Source organism: Panulirus ornatus, chromosome 29, assembly GCF_036320965.1.
Source record: "Panulirus ornatus isolate Po-2019 chromosome 29, ASM3632096v1, whole genome shotgun sequence".
Lineage (NCBI taxonomy): Eukaryota > Metazoa > Arthropoda > Malacostraca > Decapoda > Palinuridae > Panulirus > Panulirus ornatus.
This window is the reverse complement of record NC_092252.1, coordinates 6,674,954-6,693,380: the sequence shown is the minus strand read 5'-3', so window position 1 is coordinate 6,693,380 and position 18,427 is coordinate 6,674,954. Positions and strand designations below refer to the sequence as shown.

The 18,427-nt window shown below is 42.3% G+C and overlaps 1 protein-coding gene across 8 annotated transcripts in view; it reads right to left on the bottom strand.

Annotated features, from left to right (window-relative positions):
* Positions 1-14,257, bottom strand: part of Rbp6 (RNA-binding protein 6) — a 1,275,347-nt gene extending 1,261,090 nt beyond the window's left edge. For 5 of the 8 annotated variants that reach the window (XM_071679107.1, XM_071679104.1, XM_071679103.1 and 2 more), the window contains exons 1-2: positions 14,078-14,257; positions 13,617-13,657 (exon numbers count right to left, since the gene is read on the bottom strand). In XM_071679107.1, the coding sequence (XP_071535208.1) occupies positions 13,617-13,657; positions 14,078-14,148 (112 nt within the window). In that variant the 5' untranslated portion in view covers positions 14,149-14,257. The remainder of the gene's footprint in view (positions 1-13,616; positions 13,658-14,077) is intronic. The other 3 variants (XM_071679106.1, XM_071679108.1, XM_071679111.1) reach the window with 1 other exon arrangement.
* Between the last annotated feature and the right edge of the window lie 4,170 nt (positions 14,258-18,427).

Genomic DNA, 18,427 nt, shown 5'->3' with positions numbered 1-18,427 from the left:
AGAGGAGTGAACTATTTTGGCTCCATTCTAACTTCTGTTGCACAGCGTACACATCCTACCCTAAGCTAACCCTTCCCCCCTAATTAAAGAGGTGAGCGGTGTCAACATGAGCAATTTCATAGAAATACTCTCCTCAGCTGGTCTCACCTAGTCCCTTGGTTACGGCTCTAATTACAGACCTCATCTCCTATACCAGGGTCACTGTAGCCCTACATATAAAGACGATATACTGTAACCTAAAACCTAAGTGTTATGTTGTTCTCAGGTTACCCTAAACCTAGTTATTACAGCTGATCCTAGTTTACTTTCAATTTTGTTTACGTTAATCCTGGTTTACCTTAAACCGAGTTATCAAGCTAAACTTAGCTCACCCTAGTCCTCGCAGCAAATCTTTGTTTACCCTAAACCTAGCTGCAGCTAATCTCAGTTTACCTTCAATCTAGTTACACAGCTAAACTTGGTTTATCCCAACCACAGTTGTAAGACTAATCCTAGTTCACCCTACAACTAACTGTACATATGACCTAAGTTTACCATAAACCTAGTTATAAGGCTGAATCTAATATAGCCCTAAAACTATCTATACAACTGATACTAGTGTACAATAAACCTAAAGTAAAACTAAGATAAGATTACAATAAACCTAGTTATAGTGTGGTCCTAATCAACTCAACACCTTATTATAAAACTTTGACTCTAAAACTTCTCTTATCCCTATCTGAACAGATGATCCAAGATTCCTCTAACCCTAGCTACAGAACCTTAAATATGGTGGTTAAAGACTTCCCCCATGATCCTCGACCAGTCACAATCTTCTGTCTTTATGTTACCCACTCTGCCATTACTTCGGAGCTGCCCTGTCTTACCATCCTATGTAAAAAATAAAATATAACGTTCGATGGACAATAATGGCACAAGACTCCTTCCTAGGTGTGCATGCACACACACACACACACACACACACAGTACCTTGTCACTAAAAGAAAACATACCAGGTTAGCCTAAGATTAAAAACAATGGCACCTGGTCACCAACCTACCACCAAATACATAGATACCAGATGAACCTGTCTTTAAAAACACCACCAACCTACCACTGAGAATACAGGTACATGATCAACCTGCCAATTAAAACACAAGTACCTGGTCAACCTGTCACTGAACACACGTGTACCTGGTCCTCAACCATTCACTGAAAACACAATTATCTGGTCCAACTGTCGACAAAAACACTGGTAACCTGGGTCGCTAGCCTGACACAGACAACACAAGACATCTCGTCAACCCATATAATAAAAACAACACAAGACAAGACACGCTGTCACCCCTCACCCTACCCCACCCAACCACTGACGCCACTAGTAACTGACCAACGTTGCTTCATACCGCAAACAAGTACCTGGTCACCAACACCTACCATTCAATGGATATCCTGTCGCTGAGGAGACACCTGGCCACCACCACCACGAGGCCCTGACACTCGTAACTGGTACTGGGTGACAGGTGACAATAGCTGGCCAAGTTTATTAACCTTGGCCAGGCAGGGGGATGCCTCACCTCAACAACGACGATGCCGAACGGTGCCTTCGTAGTCACTATCTTCCTATTATCCCACCGGCGGCGTCGGCCGCGCCCGAAGCGATTCGAATCGATCCGATCACGCGTGTTCTCACCGATCCAAATCATATGGAGATGAGCGGTAACAAGGAGCACCTCCCCTACGAGATGACGCTAAAGATAAAAGGCAGCATAGATTTGCAGGTGCAAGACTGGCCGATTTATTTGGAGAAAGCCATATTTGGTACACGGGAAACCAGTTCGTGGTCCCAACCTGACCGCATACGTCGGTGTGAGGTGTCTTCCTGTTTACGATGGGCGACATGGCATTCCGAGGTAATCTAACGCTCACAGCCATTGGCACGGGCCGAGATTTCTCCGAAAAGACGTAGAGTTTGATAAAGGGAGTGTGGCTAATAATGGTTACGGCTTGGGGGCCGGTCCAATTTTGGTTATTGGGCGAGAGTCGAGATAGGAGCATCCCAACTTGAAAAGCTTCGATTCACCGGCGGCACACGGTCGCAGGAGAGAGCAACAGCCACACGCACTAACACACGGACACACATACATACGTACACGTACATACCCACACACACACACACACACACACACACACACACACACTAACAAGCATACGTAAATACGTACACACGAACACACGTGTCTACAATCACTAAAAATAAATGCCAGTGTATCTGAATGTACGTGCAAGCCAATACAATAATAATACAAGCATAGTTACAAGTACATATATATAAACGTACATGTATGTAACACAGGAGGACTTAGCAAACACCGACGTTAACAACACAAGATGATACAGATGGATGGAGAACACACGAACACACACACACACACACACACAGTCTTGGCGGAAGTGGTAATGAAAGAAGGGGGGGGATAGTAATATTCCCCCCTCCCCTCCCCCTTGATGATCTCCCTCCCCATTACCACCACCCCCCCCCCTCTTACCCCAGCCTACGTAGTCAAGCCGGAAGAACCAGTGCAAGAAATATCGCCTAATTCATCAGCCTGCCCGGTAAAGACCGTATTAATAGGCAATTTGCAACACTGCCCCAAGGTAGCAGGGCTATTACCGCATGCCCTAACTACCCTTCCAGGGTTAAGGGCCAGCTGCCGCTTGAGGGTTAAGGGCCACCTGTGACTAAAGGGAAAAAGGGGTTAGTTAAATGCCGCTTAAAGTGTAGCCGCCGCTCAAGGGGTAAGCATCGTTTTCCGCTCAAGCGCAAAGATCCGGCCGCTTCTCCTGAGAAACAGTTGCCTCTCAACAGATAAGCGGCGGCTGCAACTCAAGTGATAAGGGGTAGTTGCCGCTCTGCGGATAAGGGCCAGAGTCCACTCCTGTTACGAGGGCCACGGTAGTAGCTTCAGGGCGAAGGATTAGCGACCCTTAGCAATAAGATTCCCAGGGCCAGCTGCCGCTCAAGGGCCGACCGTAATCTGACACTTGAGGGCCAGCGCAAGCTTCGGAATCAGGCTCACTAGAGGCCAGCACTTGAAGTCACAGGCTTAAATGTCAGCGTTCACCCAGACTTATAAATACCGTAGCAAAAATTGTATTATACGGGGCCTTCTAATTTTAGCGACATCTGTTGCTGGAGGAAGATGGGGCAACGGCTGAGACAAAGGGAATGGGGGAGAATGTGTGGGTACCAGTCCATCAAAGGACTATGGGACAACGCTAATGGGGCACGGACTTCCAAGGGGTGATGGGCACGGCAAAAATGGTAATGGGGTGTGCCCAAAAGACAACGGTAATGGGGAGGATTTCGAATACACACTAGTCAAAGCACATGACTGAGACGAAGGTAACAGGGAATGGGTATACAGAAGTAATGGGGTACACAGTAGTAATGGGGTGGGGATGACTGAAAGATAATGGGATATGATTAACAGACACTGGAAATAGGGGGTGGGTAAACAAAAACGATAATGAAATGTATCTTACAAAACAACGGTAACAGATATTTGGGTACAAAAATAAAAATCCGTCTGGCTTTAGTACAACGGTAATGGTGTATAATGATGGGGATCCGTGCGCATCAAAACAACAACACTGTGTGACTCTGGGACAAAAGCAATATGCGATCATGGGTATGCAAATCAACAGCAACTGGGTCACAATAGTTACACGACAATGGGTATGGGGCACGGGAGCACCAAGATTGTAATGGGGTATGCCCATGTATGAGGATGGTTAAGGGAAAGTAACAGCAGCATGGGTATTCAGAAACTACAGAAGAACGAATTTCCTCCAACATTCTAATCATAAAATCATCATCTTGCCTTCACAACAGAGACCCACTTCAGCGATTGATAGGCCTACCCGACTTACACCCAGCCAGATGTCTCACTCGCTCCATGCTCACCTTCACAACACTTCTGTCACCTTCACAACACTTCTGTCACATTCACAACACTTCTGTCACCTTCACAACAATTCTGTCACGCGCATCACGTTGAACAACAAATTCACATTCACTTACTTTTCACATTTAATTGAAACTAATAGTTTACTAGAACTCATTCTTATCTACAAATGACAATCACTAACTGAACTAACAGCCAATACCCGAATTTCACCTTCACGCAATCATCTTTCACCTTCACCTAACATCGTTCATGCTCCTGCACTCGCATATTCATCTGGTAGCCTCAAGCACTGGGAGAAGGTAAACCAGAAAAAATAACATAACTGCAGAATATGACTAATTAAATCTATGGACTCGCCAGGTAAAAAAAAAAAAAAAAAAAAAAGACCCAGAAAACTTCGACACATCAACGTACCATTATTCTCCCCCCGTTATTTGGAATTCCGACCCTCAGGGGCTATCAATACGGTCAAGTACCCAAAACATTCCCTTCTAAACCCTAACGTAAGTATTGATTTCCATAAGCGACCCTGACACGAAGCATGAGTTCAGGGGGTTCGAACGAACGAAAATAATTCATAAAACAACGGACGCGGTTCATATATAATTGCTCTATAAAATAAAAAAAAAAAAAAAAGCAACCACACACGATACAGGAGCGTAGTACACTGGAGATACTGATCTGAAATTCTGTGTTGAGTTCATGCAACAGGATGAGACAGCGGGACAGGGGTCGGTTGCTCGAGGCGAGGGTAGCCCCAGACTCGAGCTTTTAAAACTCCTCAGAAAATGACCTTAGCGAAGCATGTACGAACCTACAGAACGAAAGACCAACATCAAATCAAACGTTAAAGTTACTCTGACCTTTGTCCAAACTTGTCGAAAGCAAACTTTCGCGTCCGTATCAAATTCTGCCTGAGCTTGCCCCCCCAAATTTAACAATAAAGGAAAACGTGTAATCACGAAACCTCCGGGAATTTTATTTCGTTCTTTCTATCTTTACTTTATTTATATCTATTTTCAAAAGAGCAATTTTGTGAATTTTAGCCAGTTTTTTGCGTCACCACTTCGAACATCCCAAAGTAAATTAAAATTTCATGTAATATATGGATTTAAGGCAGATTCAAAATGAAAGTACTGCGGGCCCCCCAACGCGTCACTTGAAGGCTTCATACATCAAAGATAAATTCATTATCAATTCACTCCCGGTTCAATGCACATTCAGTATCAAAGTCATGAAGCATTTAGTTATGACTTTACATCGCAGTCATTCAACATCTTACACAATTCTAGGTTCAAAAATTAATATCCAAGGTCTTCAAGTATATTTCATAATCACAGCATAATCTAGGTTTACAATCAATTCATAATTGGGGTAATTAAATAAAACTGAAGTTATGAGTCACCTAAACAAAAGTTTATTATCAAAGTAATGTGGGTTTCACTGGGTGTACGAAGGCTAGTCCGAAAAGACATGGTTGCAGCTTGGGCGCTCCGGGGCGCTGGTCACGCTACCGTGCGCTACAAGACGTTCGTCTGCAATGTGTCCGCAGGCGCTACTGACGCTACCAGCGATCGAAATAACGAACAACCGTTCTCTGACACCGGTTACCGTCTTGGATCACAAGCTGGTACTTTTTACCACTGTATATCCAAGACAACACCCCTAACTTTGGCGTTATCTTGTTCTGAATTTCATCGCCTTGGATTTTAAAAATTTATTCTCATTCGTTGAAAGTAATTTCGAACATTAAATTTCTGTGGTTGAGCCCTCTCATCGTCTTTCCTTTAGTACTTGAGTAATTTATGCGAGCAAAGAACTGTATATAAAAAAAAAAGATTTTGCATAGCCTCATCTTGCAATGGTCCAGCTTGAACCTCAGGAGAGAAGAATTCTGAGAATGAAAGATGAATGAAGCAGAAGGTTTCAGCGAAGGAACCTTTTAAGGATTCTTTCCACAAAACGTCAGGCGAAGGTTTCCTCGTGGTGGGGGGTTGCAGGCCCTATAGCAGCCACTGCCGCTGAAATGGTCCCTTGGAAATTGAAACTGAATGTGAAAAATATACCCGGAAACGTTATACATCGGTAGAGCAATTTCCAGTGACACTGTCGTTAGAGACTAACACCACGGAATGGGCGAACTGGAATTCCAGTGTGACTCTACTGTTTCTGTCTCTCCCTCTCACAGCATCTCCCCACTGGGGCTGCTGTTAACTGCCCCATCACCCCAGCAAACACTGGTACGAATGTCTTAAGATCTGACTCCTGTCTGAACGAACACGATGATGCTGTCTACTGTGGGCTTCAGTCGGTGATGCTACCGTCTCCAGCACCCGGAGACAGAAAATCTCTCAGAGCAGTAGCCAGATTCCTATCAGAGAAATAATTCAGTGAACGCTACAGGGTCTAGACCCCCCCCTATCGATCCGACCAGATGTGAGTTTTCTACCCGTCTGATAACCGTCTCCACCATCTGCGTACCGTCCTTAATAACCTGTCCCGCGACTCGAGGAATTCTGTCAACCTTCAATAAGAGTAATGGGTCAGCCAATTCATCCAGACCTTCTCGATTAAAGTACAAACACGCGTCTCCCGTCTACTGAAGCTCAGTCTTCTCAACGAGCCTTGAACGCCTACCTACCGTCGTCTTTATTACCTGTCTACCGTCACTGGCGACTACCTACCGTCCCTAACATTCAACTACAGGTCTCTCAACACCTGTCTTCCGTCCCTAGTATCTAACTATCGCCCCTTAATACCTGTTTTCAATCGCTACCACCTCCCTACCGTCCTTAATATCTAACTACAGTCCCCCAGCACTTGTCTGACATTCCTAGAATCTAACTACCGTTCTCCAGCACCGGTCTACACAAAGAGACACTACAAGGGCAGCAGCAACTGCATGTACCAATCCAATTGTCCACAATCAGGACATAAAAACAAACGTCTAAGTTCGGACGCTGTACCGAAGCACTATGAATCTTCACTTCATTCCCCGGCGACTGTGACAATTCTACATCGACTCACAACCCAAAGACCCTCCTCCCACAACCCAGATTTACCCACTTAACGGTCACCAATTACCCACACTTCATAGACACACACGCACAAAAATCAATCCGACAAGATAACCAGTTTTATAAAAGGTGATTACGAAACACAAGTCAAAACTACGGTTCGTATTCCTTGATTCATTCAGCCTGAGCTTCGGATTCTATATCTTGGCTTCAGAGATCTTTCCACGGACTGAGAGTCTATAACCTCACAGCTGTGACACATACACGATGCCAATTTCATTACCGGGGCGACAGTGCTCCAGTCTTACATTAGCACTGCCTGCGATGCACTAGCCTGACTTCCGTCACGCCAGCCTACTTCCGGCGTTACTTACTATACCTCAGCCTGCCACAAGCGTCACCTGTCGTCACTCCAGATGTCCACAAACGATATCAGCGTTATTGGGCGATGTCACTACCGTTACCTGCGTTACCCTAGTAGCTTGTCACTCGCGTCACCTGCATCATCCTCGTGTAAACTAACGTTATCAGCGTTACTCTGGCTTCCCACTTGCATCAATATAGCTTTCAACAAGCGTCACCCGCGTTAGTCTAGCCTATCACTTGCGTTACCACAGCCCCCCCCCCCCCCCATACAAAATAAATAAATAAATAAATACAATAAAAATAAATAGAAAATAAAAATATGAAAAAAAAATGAAAACGTTTCATTTTTTCCATAAGTCACCACGACAACATACCAGCACTTTAGTCAAAGATGAAAACATCCACTTCCATGTCTATGTACCCTTGCATAATGTCATACTGTTTATACTAAGTATACACTCAACTTTGCTATTCCAAAAGAGCGCCAAGGAACTCTGACCGCTTCTAAATATTTCATCAAAAATCAATTCCTATTGACAGACCAAGTCATACCACCAAATACCAGCAAAGGCACTTGTCAGGTCTACTCCCAATATCTATCTTTAATGTGTAAGAAACAGCTGAGCCTTGTTCCACACAATTCCAAGACATCACTATACCACTACTAATGATATTATCATCATCAACTGCTGACCCAGGACTCATCAATATCTGGTCAAAAGGTACAGACTTCTGCCAGCCTGTGTGTGTGTATGTGTGTGTGGGCTACAATACGAGATACCCATACTGTACAACGTATGCTTTTCTCAACTTTTTTTCTCTCATCTTTATATATATATATATATATATATATATATATATATATATATATATATATATATATATATATATATATATATATATATATATATATATATATATATATATGATCAAACCTTTACATTAGAAAAAAAAAAACATAACGTTAAGGAGTGCTATACTGTTACGAGAGAACAGTTCTATACGTCTGCTTCTCTTACTTCCCTCCCAGCTTTACGTGCAGCCACCCTCCCTCCCCCACCTCTCGTTCTAATCCATCAAAGTTATGGTGGCCACATTATATCACCTACCATTATAACTACCAAAGATTAACCCCTGTCACCAACCCCGATTGTGGGGTCGGAGCATCACTCACACCCCCAATTGTGGGACCTGGGCATCACCCACACCCCCACCGTGGGGCCTGGACCTCTCCCAGCACCCACAGTGGGGACATGAACATCACATCATTACCTGGAAGAGATCTTGGACGCGATTGCATACTGGATGTATGTCACTTTTAGCGAACGTCTGAAGCTTTAGCAACACAGAATTTTTCAGCCTTCACAAAATCAGTTTGTCCTCTAAAGTAATTATGCTTTATGACATAAAAAAAACAAGTCTTAAAAGTACCAATAAAAAAAAAATGAAACTAACATTCTCTTCACTCTCCAGGATTCAGTATGTATGGTTCAATGTGTTATACTGACAGTGTGATAGAATGACTTTATCAACCGCAGACATTCAGTCCAGCCAAATTACTTGTTGTTTATGACTGTCATCTGTCTATACCTCAGATCTGTGATGTGTTGACCTCACTGCCACCTTTAGTAAGGCTGGTAATCTTTTAGTGTTTAAATAGGCTATCCCTTCGGTGCCCTGCTTAATGGCAAACTTTCATCGTAGGTATTTTAGAGTTAGCATATATTTTCCTCCGTATGTATCATAATAATAATAATAATAATAATAATAATAATAGTAATAATAGTAATAATAATAATAATAATAATAATAATAATAATGATGACCGGTTTCATATATTAATCATAGCCACATGCTAAAATATATGAAAAATGCTTATGATTATCACAGTAGAGGTATTGAAAACGGGTGTTGAAATGATGTAGGAGTCTTTTCATAAGTACGTAAGTAGAGATAATATACAGTTCACACTTGTCAGGCTCGGGTCTGTGTACATAACGGTCTGTACCAGCTCGTATGGGTTCGATGCAGTTGTCGCGCCAAACTACAACTTGGGGACAAGGGATCTCAGGCCGTAAGAGGTAGCGGTGGCGAAGTTGGTTCATCACTTCATCCCCAAATGTGGTCTAAGGTCCAGGTGTTGGTTACAGTCAGAAGCATCACAGTGTTTGGCGTCTCTTGATAGGAAGTGGTGTGTGAGGGGCAAAGGAGGACTTAGCGAGCCTCTCTCTCTCTCTCTCTCTCTCTCTCTCTCTCTCTCTCTCTCTCTCTCTCTCTCTCTCTCTCTCTCTATCTATCTCTCTCTCTCTGTATATATATATATATATATATATATATATATATATATATATATATATATATATATATATATATATATATATATATTTGTGTGGTGCATGAGCAGGAAGACCTGCAGCGATACACACACTTGAGTCTGAGAGAGAGAGAGAGAGAGAGAGAGAGAGAGAGAGAGAGAGAGAGAGAGAGAGAGTCTAAGTAGAATATGACACATGAATAGACATACAGCCAACAGGAACCTGGTAAACCAGGACATTCACTATAACAATCACTCAACACAAACTTCTACAGGGCCGAGTTATCTGAACATTAGCTAGGAGGCAGATCGATAACACGCCCGGTTATCCTAACATAATAATGGAGGCAAATCGATATCACACCAATATCAGCCGCCGATGTTGTGGAGGGCCCACCATGATAAGGGAAGGAAGGCCGTACGTGTGTACATTTTTGACTGTTCCAGCCACTACTGTCTTTTGCCTCCCCATGTCTCCACTCACTTCCAGTCTCTCTTCATTCTTATCATGCAGTCACTACCTTTCCGCTATCCTCAACCCATCACATATTTACATCCCTAAACGCTAACTTCCCTCCCAATCTGAAGTTTTGTACATCCTCCTTCCCCATTCCATCATCATTCCTTTTCCTTTCTACTTCTCCCTTCCCATTCTGTCTCCCATTTCGATGTCTCCATCTCCTTAACCAACTCATTCCGCCCCACCAAACACTCCCTCGACCTATTCCGTCACCGTTCCATCTCCCTTAACTCTGAGGAGCTAAGGATATCTGTAGGCCACGGCGGCATGGTCCTTAAAGCACGACAATAACCTCTGCACAACGGTACGATCCTGAGGTTTAATATCCTTTGAAGGCTCAGGTCAAAGGTCACCCCATTACATCATGCGACAGAATTCCCTCACCCCTATCATCAAGTCTTGTGTTCCTCCTCCCTCCCCTCCCTAATGATCATTTTCCCTCCCTGTCCAATCCTCACCTCGCCCCCTCCCACCCTAAGAATCCACCCCTACCCTTCCCCCAACCCTCCCATAGCACCTTCATCATCCTCCCGGCAAAACCCTAAACCCCAGTTCTTAACCCCGTCCGATCTGCTCTGTTTCCTTTCCGCCCAAGACCCCTCCCACCCTCTCCTTACTTACCAGCTCGCCTCCTACCCCCCCACCCCCTCAAACCCACACCCTCTCCCCCGTACATCATCTCTCCCCCCCACCCCTCCCCTTTCTCCCCCTCCCTCCCCCAACCCAACATGATCATAAACAAATTCAGCAATTGGCCTGAGTTATCATAAAGCAATTTAGCGCGAGTAATTCCTGGTTTGGCCAGACAACACGAGATTCTGGAGTCTTAACGTTGCCACAGGACAGACAACTATCGGTAGCGGCCGGGAAAGACTACAACCAACACCCATTTACACATCTCATATACATTACAAACTAAGTCAAACAAATAAAATATCAAGGATATAATCCATAATATATATATATATATATATATATATATATATATATATATATATATATATATATATATATATATATATACGCATATATATGAAGTACAGCACTTTAAGTTTTCAGTAGTGGAGAGATCCAGTGTAATAACTTTAATGTGCTCATGTTTACAATTTACTGGTAACACCTAAACTGCGGTAAGATTGTACAAGTCAACAATGCACATTTTTCCAACTCTTGCTTTTTCTTTTGTTATTAAACATGTCCTTCATAAAATCTGGTGGGTGAGAGTATCCCTCATGTCCCAAACACAAATGAGTTATTCCTCAACTTTATTCATTACTAAAGCCAGGTTTGTGTAAGACTTAAGTACCATCGTAATTAAAGCAACTCTTTATGTCACTGTTGCTATAAAATTCTATAAAACTGATGATAGTCTTATATCCGCTTATACACGCTAGCTTTGTATGTACCGGTGTATGTATATAGATGTGTTTACACACACACACACACACACACACACACATATATATATATATATATATATATATATATATATATATATATATATATATATATATATATATATACCGGCAGGTTATCAGACTCCCCTAACTAGACATTACACCGCGAGTGATAAATTCCCTTGGTGAGACTATCATCACCAGTTAACGAAACAGTACAGTCTCGTCAGAAAATTTCTTGCTTCAAAGGAGTCCTTATCCCTACACAAGTGTAGTGCAGCCTCAGAGCTGCAAGGGCCACTAGAATTATGGTCCTAAAGGAGTAACACCGGAACGCTTAAAGAAGTATTGGGGTAATCATAATTACATAAGTATATATCTATATAAACATATATATATATATATATATATATATATATATATATATATATATATACATATATATATATATATATACATATCGTAAATATAAATCTTTCTGAGGCAAACATCGATACCATAACGTCACTAATTCTGAATTAAATCTTGATACAGGTAGCATTAGAGTGTTGCTTAAGAAAAGATTACTAAAAAAAACTATACATACATCTTAGAAAAAAATAATGCCTGATGTTTACAGAATAATTCTCGATAATATCAAACCCACCGAAGAAGAGACTCATAATTCATTTATAAAAAGCCCCATAGTTTAATTGCGATGGCAAAAAATATGTATACTTTACGAGAAAGGATCATATCTCACAAAGTGGTAGGGCAGTCAAAAACGTGAGCGGCCGGCAAGAGGCAGCATATATCATATTTCTGGGCCTCTGGTGTTTCAATTATGTCAAACATCCGCTATTATGATCCTTATCCTCTGTCTCCCCTAGTCGCATCTCACTGAAGCCGCGGGCGAAGTGAGCCTTCGGCACATTCTGGGTAAGGGTGAGTTTTTAGGATAGAAAGAGACGTTCCGGCCTTGTACTCACTCCTTCGCGCCTGCCCATACCCTAAAGGGCTAATTTCAACTTAGTACAATTGCAGCCAATGTTTTTAATTATCGGTCTCTGCAATCATGGTTCGCCTAGAACTAAATGATCCTTACTCAAATCATAAATCAAAGCTGGTGAGAATTCCACACCAGGGCGCCACTCAGCTCACCTCCCAAACATGCAACACTGTGTGTAACACACCTTCTACATATGTAATCAAAATTATACCCACCCCTTACTAAGACGAACTACAGTATTTTCTAAACAGATTTTCTTAGTTACAGACTCCCTCGGTTTCAATATTCACATACTAAAAAATGTGACTTCTGGATTGTGCCTCAAAACTTGACCATAAAAATTCAACCGGGATCATTGGAGATAAAAGAAGTGTTATGAAATTATGCTGCCCACAAGATCGTTTTAAAAATTACACGTCTTCAGGAAGTATGCTTTTATGGATCTGAACAAAACAATTCAACCATCATGAGAAATTATCCACTAAAGAGATATCACCGTAATTCACGAGAGACCAATATAAAGACCCAAGTTACAAGTCCCAGACACCATTTAAAAATCTCTCCTCGTACAGAGTATGATTTCTTGAGGAAACTCCAAAAAAATAACAAGAGCCAGACATTACGATCACTTTTAGTTTTCAGCCAATCCTGCCTATGTTTCACGTGCACATGATCCAATAACTTCTACATGCTGCACACACTACTAACTTGATTATTGTCCCTAATTGTACGATGCGCCACTCAAGGTCAGAGGCTAAAATACGTAACATGGCAACTGACCGGCTGCTCCCGCACCTGTAATATTAAATGAAGAAACTTATACCTGTCACCTCGCCCCCTGGCTCTGCAACCCACACCTGAAAATGTCTCCCATTTCCCGGCCGCACGACACCGACCCACCGCTATCGCAACAAGATGGGAAACTTCATCCTGGAATATATTATTACATTGCTGAGCCCAACGAAGCCCGGATTAGTGTAACACTGTGACTGCGAGGGCGGGCTAACCTATCCCACTCAGACATGCTACAGGGAAATATTCAAGATATAAAAATCAACTCTTACCTGCTGTGGTTTGCCAGCTGAGGCCTCCGATGAACATTTTGCTGGAAGAAAAACGCAAAAGATGTGAGTTGTTAAGAAATGGATACGCGTATACTTTCATCATATATATATTTATATATACTCTTATATACTTTTTTTTTCAAGTTTCCGAGTATGCTCTCATAGTCACTCGCAAACTGCTCCTCCTCAAGTAAATATTATCAGACAATTCTTACAGACAAACTTTGAATGATAACTGAGGGTGATTTATGCAATCACAAGGCATTAATTAAACTTCATTTCCTTCAGATGACTATTCCTTTATGGAGAACAACTGATGTTTTTTTTTTCATTTAAATAAACAGTTTTTTGTCCTCATTTTATGATCAGTCGTTGCGCAGATCCTCCATGATAATTTCCACAATTAAGAGCAAATATTCTATGAGGACATTTTTGGCCAGCAAAACCTTTGCGCGACGTACCCTGGGTCGTTGGGCACTTCACTGGGGGATCCCACGGGGTTCTCCACGGTGGCAGCGGCATCCATGATCATAATTGCAAAGTAGTGGGTTTAGCTACGTTATAACTACGCCACTAAGTTAAAACTAACTAAGAGAGGAGCGGTACTTCTCTACGCGACCACACACAATACCGTACTACCAACCGCCGAGCACCGAATCTTCTTACGGCCCACCGCCAGAGGGAGTAGGCGGAGCTTCATATAGTTGCCAGTTACTGACCCGACTTTCGTATTCTTACTAATTTTGGGAGGTTATAAGGTTTCCATAGAACATTCACTTGTTCACAGCGGCCTAAAACAGCCACCTAGAGCTTGGTCTTTAAACGGTGGCTTCTCCGACGAACATGACGGGAAAAACAGAATTTGATTTATACCAAACTTGTCCAAATCTTTTGGGGTGGGCGGAGCCAAGGCATGACTGACATGGGATCAAGCCCTGTGATTGGTCAAGTGGCAGGACCATTTTATGACGTCACAAATCACTATCACGGATACCAGTGCACTCTAGGGATGGATTACCGAACTAAACCCGGCTAATGACTCCCAGAGGATTCTGCGGTCATAATTCATAATTACTAAGGAGTCAAAGTAACTTTTGATTTTGAGAATATTGAATCCATTATAATTCTCTCTTCAGATTAATAATCAGCGAAGTTCTTGAAAGTCAAATTCAGTAATTGGTTATTAGTTCATAATCCAAGAGATTTTCACAGTCGTATGATGGCTCCCTAATATATTCCCGCAGGCACCGTCCGCGCCATCTCTTGGCCACCACACTAACTACCAGACCTTTTTGCTGCTTCCAGGGACTGGACCAACCAAACCCTGTCATCTGCCAGTCGATTTTTTTTCTCTCTCATCAAAGAAACATCATCAACGCACTTACTTTTAATTCCTTTACAATAACTGAGAAAGCATTATCCTTCAAATAAACAGGATCCACAAAAAATATAGTCTTCTCTCGATAAACACAGTGCACGAAGTATAGAAGTTCAAACACATACACCCACAAAAAAAAATCAATAAAATTTACACCAACTGGCCTCTCCCCAGGTGAGAATCAGACTTTATTTTATAAAATCTCAGGCAGCCTAACATGAATGTGAGCCCCTTGGGACGTCGAGGACTGCCTGTGTGTAGGGTCTTCAGGAGAACACAACTTACCGAAGTCCCTCCTCTTGCTCACACAGGCCACACGAAATACACCAGCTGACTCAGTCTCCCCGCCAATACCCGAGAGTTACTCCTATTCCAGTTGACCCTGTCTCCCTGCCACTAACCACACCAGCTGACCCTGCCCCCCCCCCCTGCCACTAACCACGCCAGCTGACCCTGCCCGCCCCCCTGCCACTACCCACACCAGCTGACCCTTTATCTCAGGCCGCCACCTTGCCAAATTATCCACAATGATTGCATAGGTTATGTTGGATGACCCTGGCTCCCTGCCACTACTAACCACACCATTTGACCTTGCCACTCGGCCGCTACCCTACCACTAACCATAATGACAGGACGAGTTATAATAGATGACCCTGCCTCCGTGCCGCTTCCCCCACTAGATGAACCAGCCTCCCTTCCACTACCTACACCAGCTGACACTGCTTCTCTTTTCCACCAGTGGCAACTACAACCATGTGTGTGATTGGTAGCTAGCGTCCTCTGTCTGTCTGTTAGCTGTGTCTGTCTACTTGTGTTGGTCCTGTAGTGTCTGGGTCTGTTGTCCTAAAGTCTGTCCTGCAGTAAGACTGTCATCCTGCGTGTGTCTTGTCACTGTTTTTTGTAAAGTAATCTTCTTTTGCCTGTCTGTCGACCTGTTGTGGTCTTTCTGTAAGCTCATTAGTTAAGTTTCATATATATATATATATATATATATATATATATATATATATATATATATATATATATATATATATATATATATCTTTTTTTTTCTTTCAAACTATTCGCCATTTCCCGCATTAGCGAGGTAGCGTTAAGAACAGAGGACTGAGCCTTTGAGGGACTACCCTCACCTGGCCCAATTCTCTGTTCCTTCTTTTGGAAAAAAAAAAAAAAAAAAAAAAAACGAGAGGGGAGGATTTCCAGCCCCCCCCCCGCTCCCTCACCTTTTAGTCGCCTTCTACGACACGCAGGGAATACGTGGGAAGTATTCTTGCTCCCCTATCTCCAGGGATAATATATATATATATATATATATATATATATATATATATATATATATATATATATATATATATATATATATATATATATATATATATATAATTATCTTTATATTTTCTTGCATGTATCTGTTCTTCTGTCTCTCTCTAACTGTTAAGTGAGGTCCGTTACTCTGTCTCTTTACCTATTCAATCTATGTTTGCTCGAACTTATTAGAGCGTTTCTTAATCTGTCTTTAGCCTATGTCGCAAAGCTAGCATGTGTTTCATCCAATCTATATGTCGGCTATGTCGGTCTGTTAATGATGTCTACGCTATTTCCGTAAGCCCTTATCTTCTTAATTTCACTTAACTGTCACTAACCACATCATCTGTTGCAACAGCCACAACAAGAGCAACTACAGCAGCATCAACGACAGAGGAAGCCGTAGTCGCAGCAATAACAGCAACAGCAACGTAACTGCAGGAACAGCAGCGAGAATAAGAGCAGCAGCAACAGCAATATCAACAAAATCAGTGGCATGGACCAACACACATCACCAGCTAAGAAAATGTACGAACGGCATCAACTACAACAAAATCAACAAAAATAGCAGCACCAAGAGTAACAGTGGCAGCAGCAACGGTAACAGCAGCAACAACAGCATCACTAAAAACAGCAGTGGCAACAACAAAATCAAAAGTCGTGGTGACGGAGGTGAGGTAGGTTGGGACCTTCGACGGAGCGTCCAGAAGATGTCATGTACTTTGTCAGAAATATGAATATACAAGTCGTTCAGTCAGCAGCTGAACACATTCCTCGTAATTTGAATAAATGTTAGCATTTCTATAAACATAATTTACTTTTACAGATTATTTTATGACAGTTTCTACGCGTCAGGAACGAGATAAAATGTTGTGCATATTTTTCGTAAAAGAGTAAACGACATCCATGTCTTAGCTGTAATTCCTTAAAAGAGTTTGGAAACCTGACTCTTGATAGGAAAAAAATTTACAGAAAAGGGGGGACGAAAAGAGGTATCATAACAGACAATCCTCGAGTAGCTGGACTGCAATAAAGAATATATGAGAACCTTGGGTCGAGTCTTCAGGGCTTGGGGAACAACGCAAAAGACACCTCACGACACCACTGGCCGAAATAACACCTGCAGAACAGAGAGGAAGACGCAACGGAGAGGAATGATGGTTGATGAGGCGAGGTAACAGCAGCAGCAGAAGGGTGTTCCATTCCATTATGAATAAAAGACAGCGAAAGAAAAAGAACACCACCAGACACTCGAGCAGTAACCCCCAACAAAAGGACGGAAAAGACCGCTGCTCCGGAGGGAAAATATCTGCGGCAACTATACACTACCCGTAGCTTTTGGGGGGAAGCAATGTTCATTAAGTGGAGTTCCCAGGTTCGAGAGGAAGGTAAAGTTTGGCCTAAACATGTTTGTTTTTGCAAAGTTTAACTGTAGTGTTTTGAAATTCGATAAGAGGGAACAAATGAGATTTAGAGGTATAGGCAGAAATTGTGTTTTTACACCGCTGCATTTAACCAAGTTACTGGCTCCCCATTCGGAGATATTACACAGGTCCGAATCAAGAGAGGAAATATGGTCTAGGTGTTGTTTCAATAACAGACTTCGAGAGATTTTTTGGCAAATTCAATTCTCATGACTTATGAAGTCTTCTCTGTAAACTTATTAAGGTTACAAGTCACTCACACAATTACAAAAGCACAGCACAGTAAAAGCAGTAACGGTGAGAAAAGGGGAATGACAGAGACCGTGTGTGTGTGTCTGTGTCAGAAAGACAGACAGACATAACATAGCAAGTGCGATAGAGAGTGAGAAACAAATACAAGTAGATGCTGCAATAAAGCAGATCCTGCCCTCCTGCCTACACTTGATATAGCAGCAGGGTTTAGGCGACCGCTGGTCAGGCATATTGCAGCAAAATATTGAATAAAAATTTTTTTAAACTTTATTTTTTTCTTTTATTTTTTGAAGATAATTTTTTTCTCCCCGACCGCCGAATAACGTACGGATGAACAGAGAAATAAATACTCTTAAAGTAAACGTCCTTAAAGAAATGATATTTTGATACCAGGACAATTAAGAACGCTTTATCCTAGCCAAGTGGAAGTGAGACATGGGGAGGTAAAG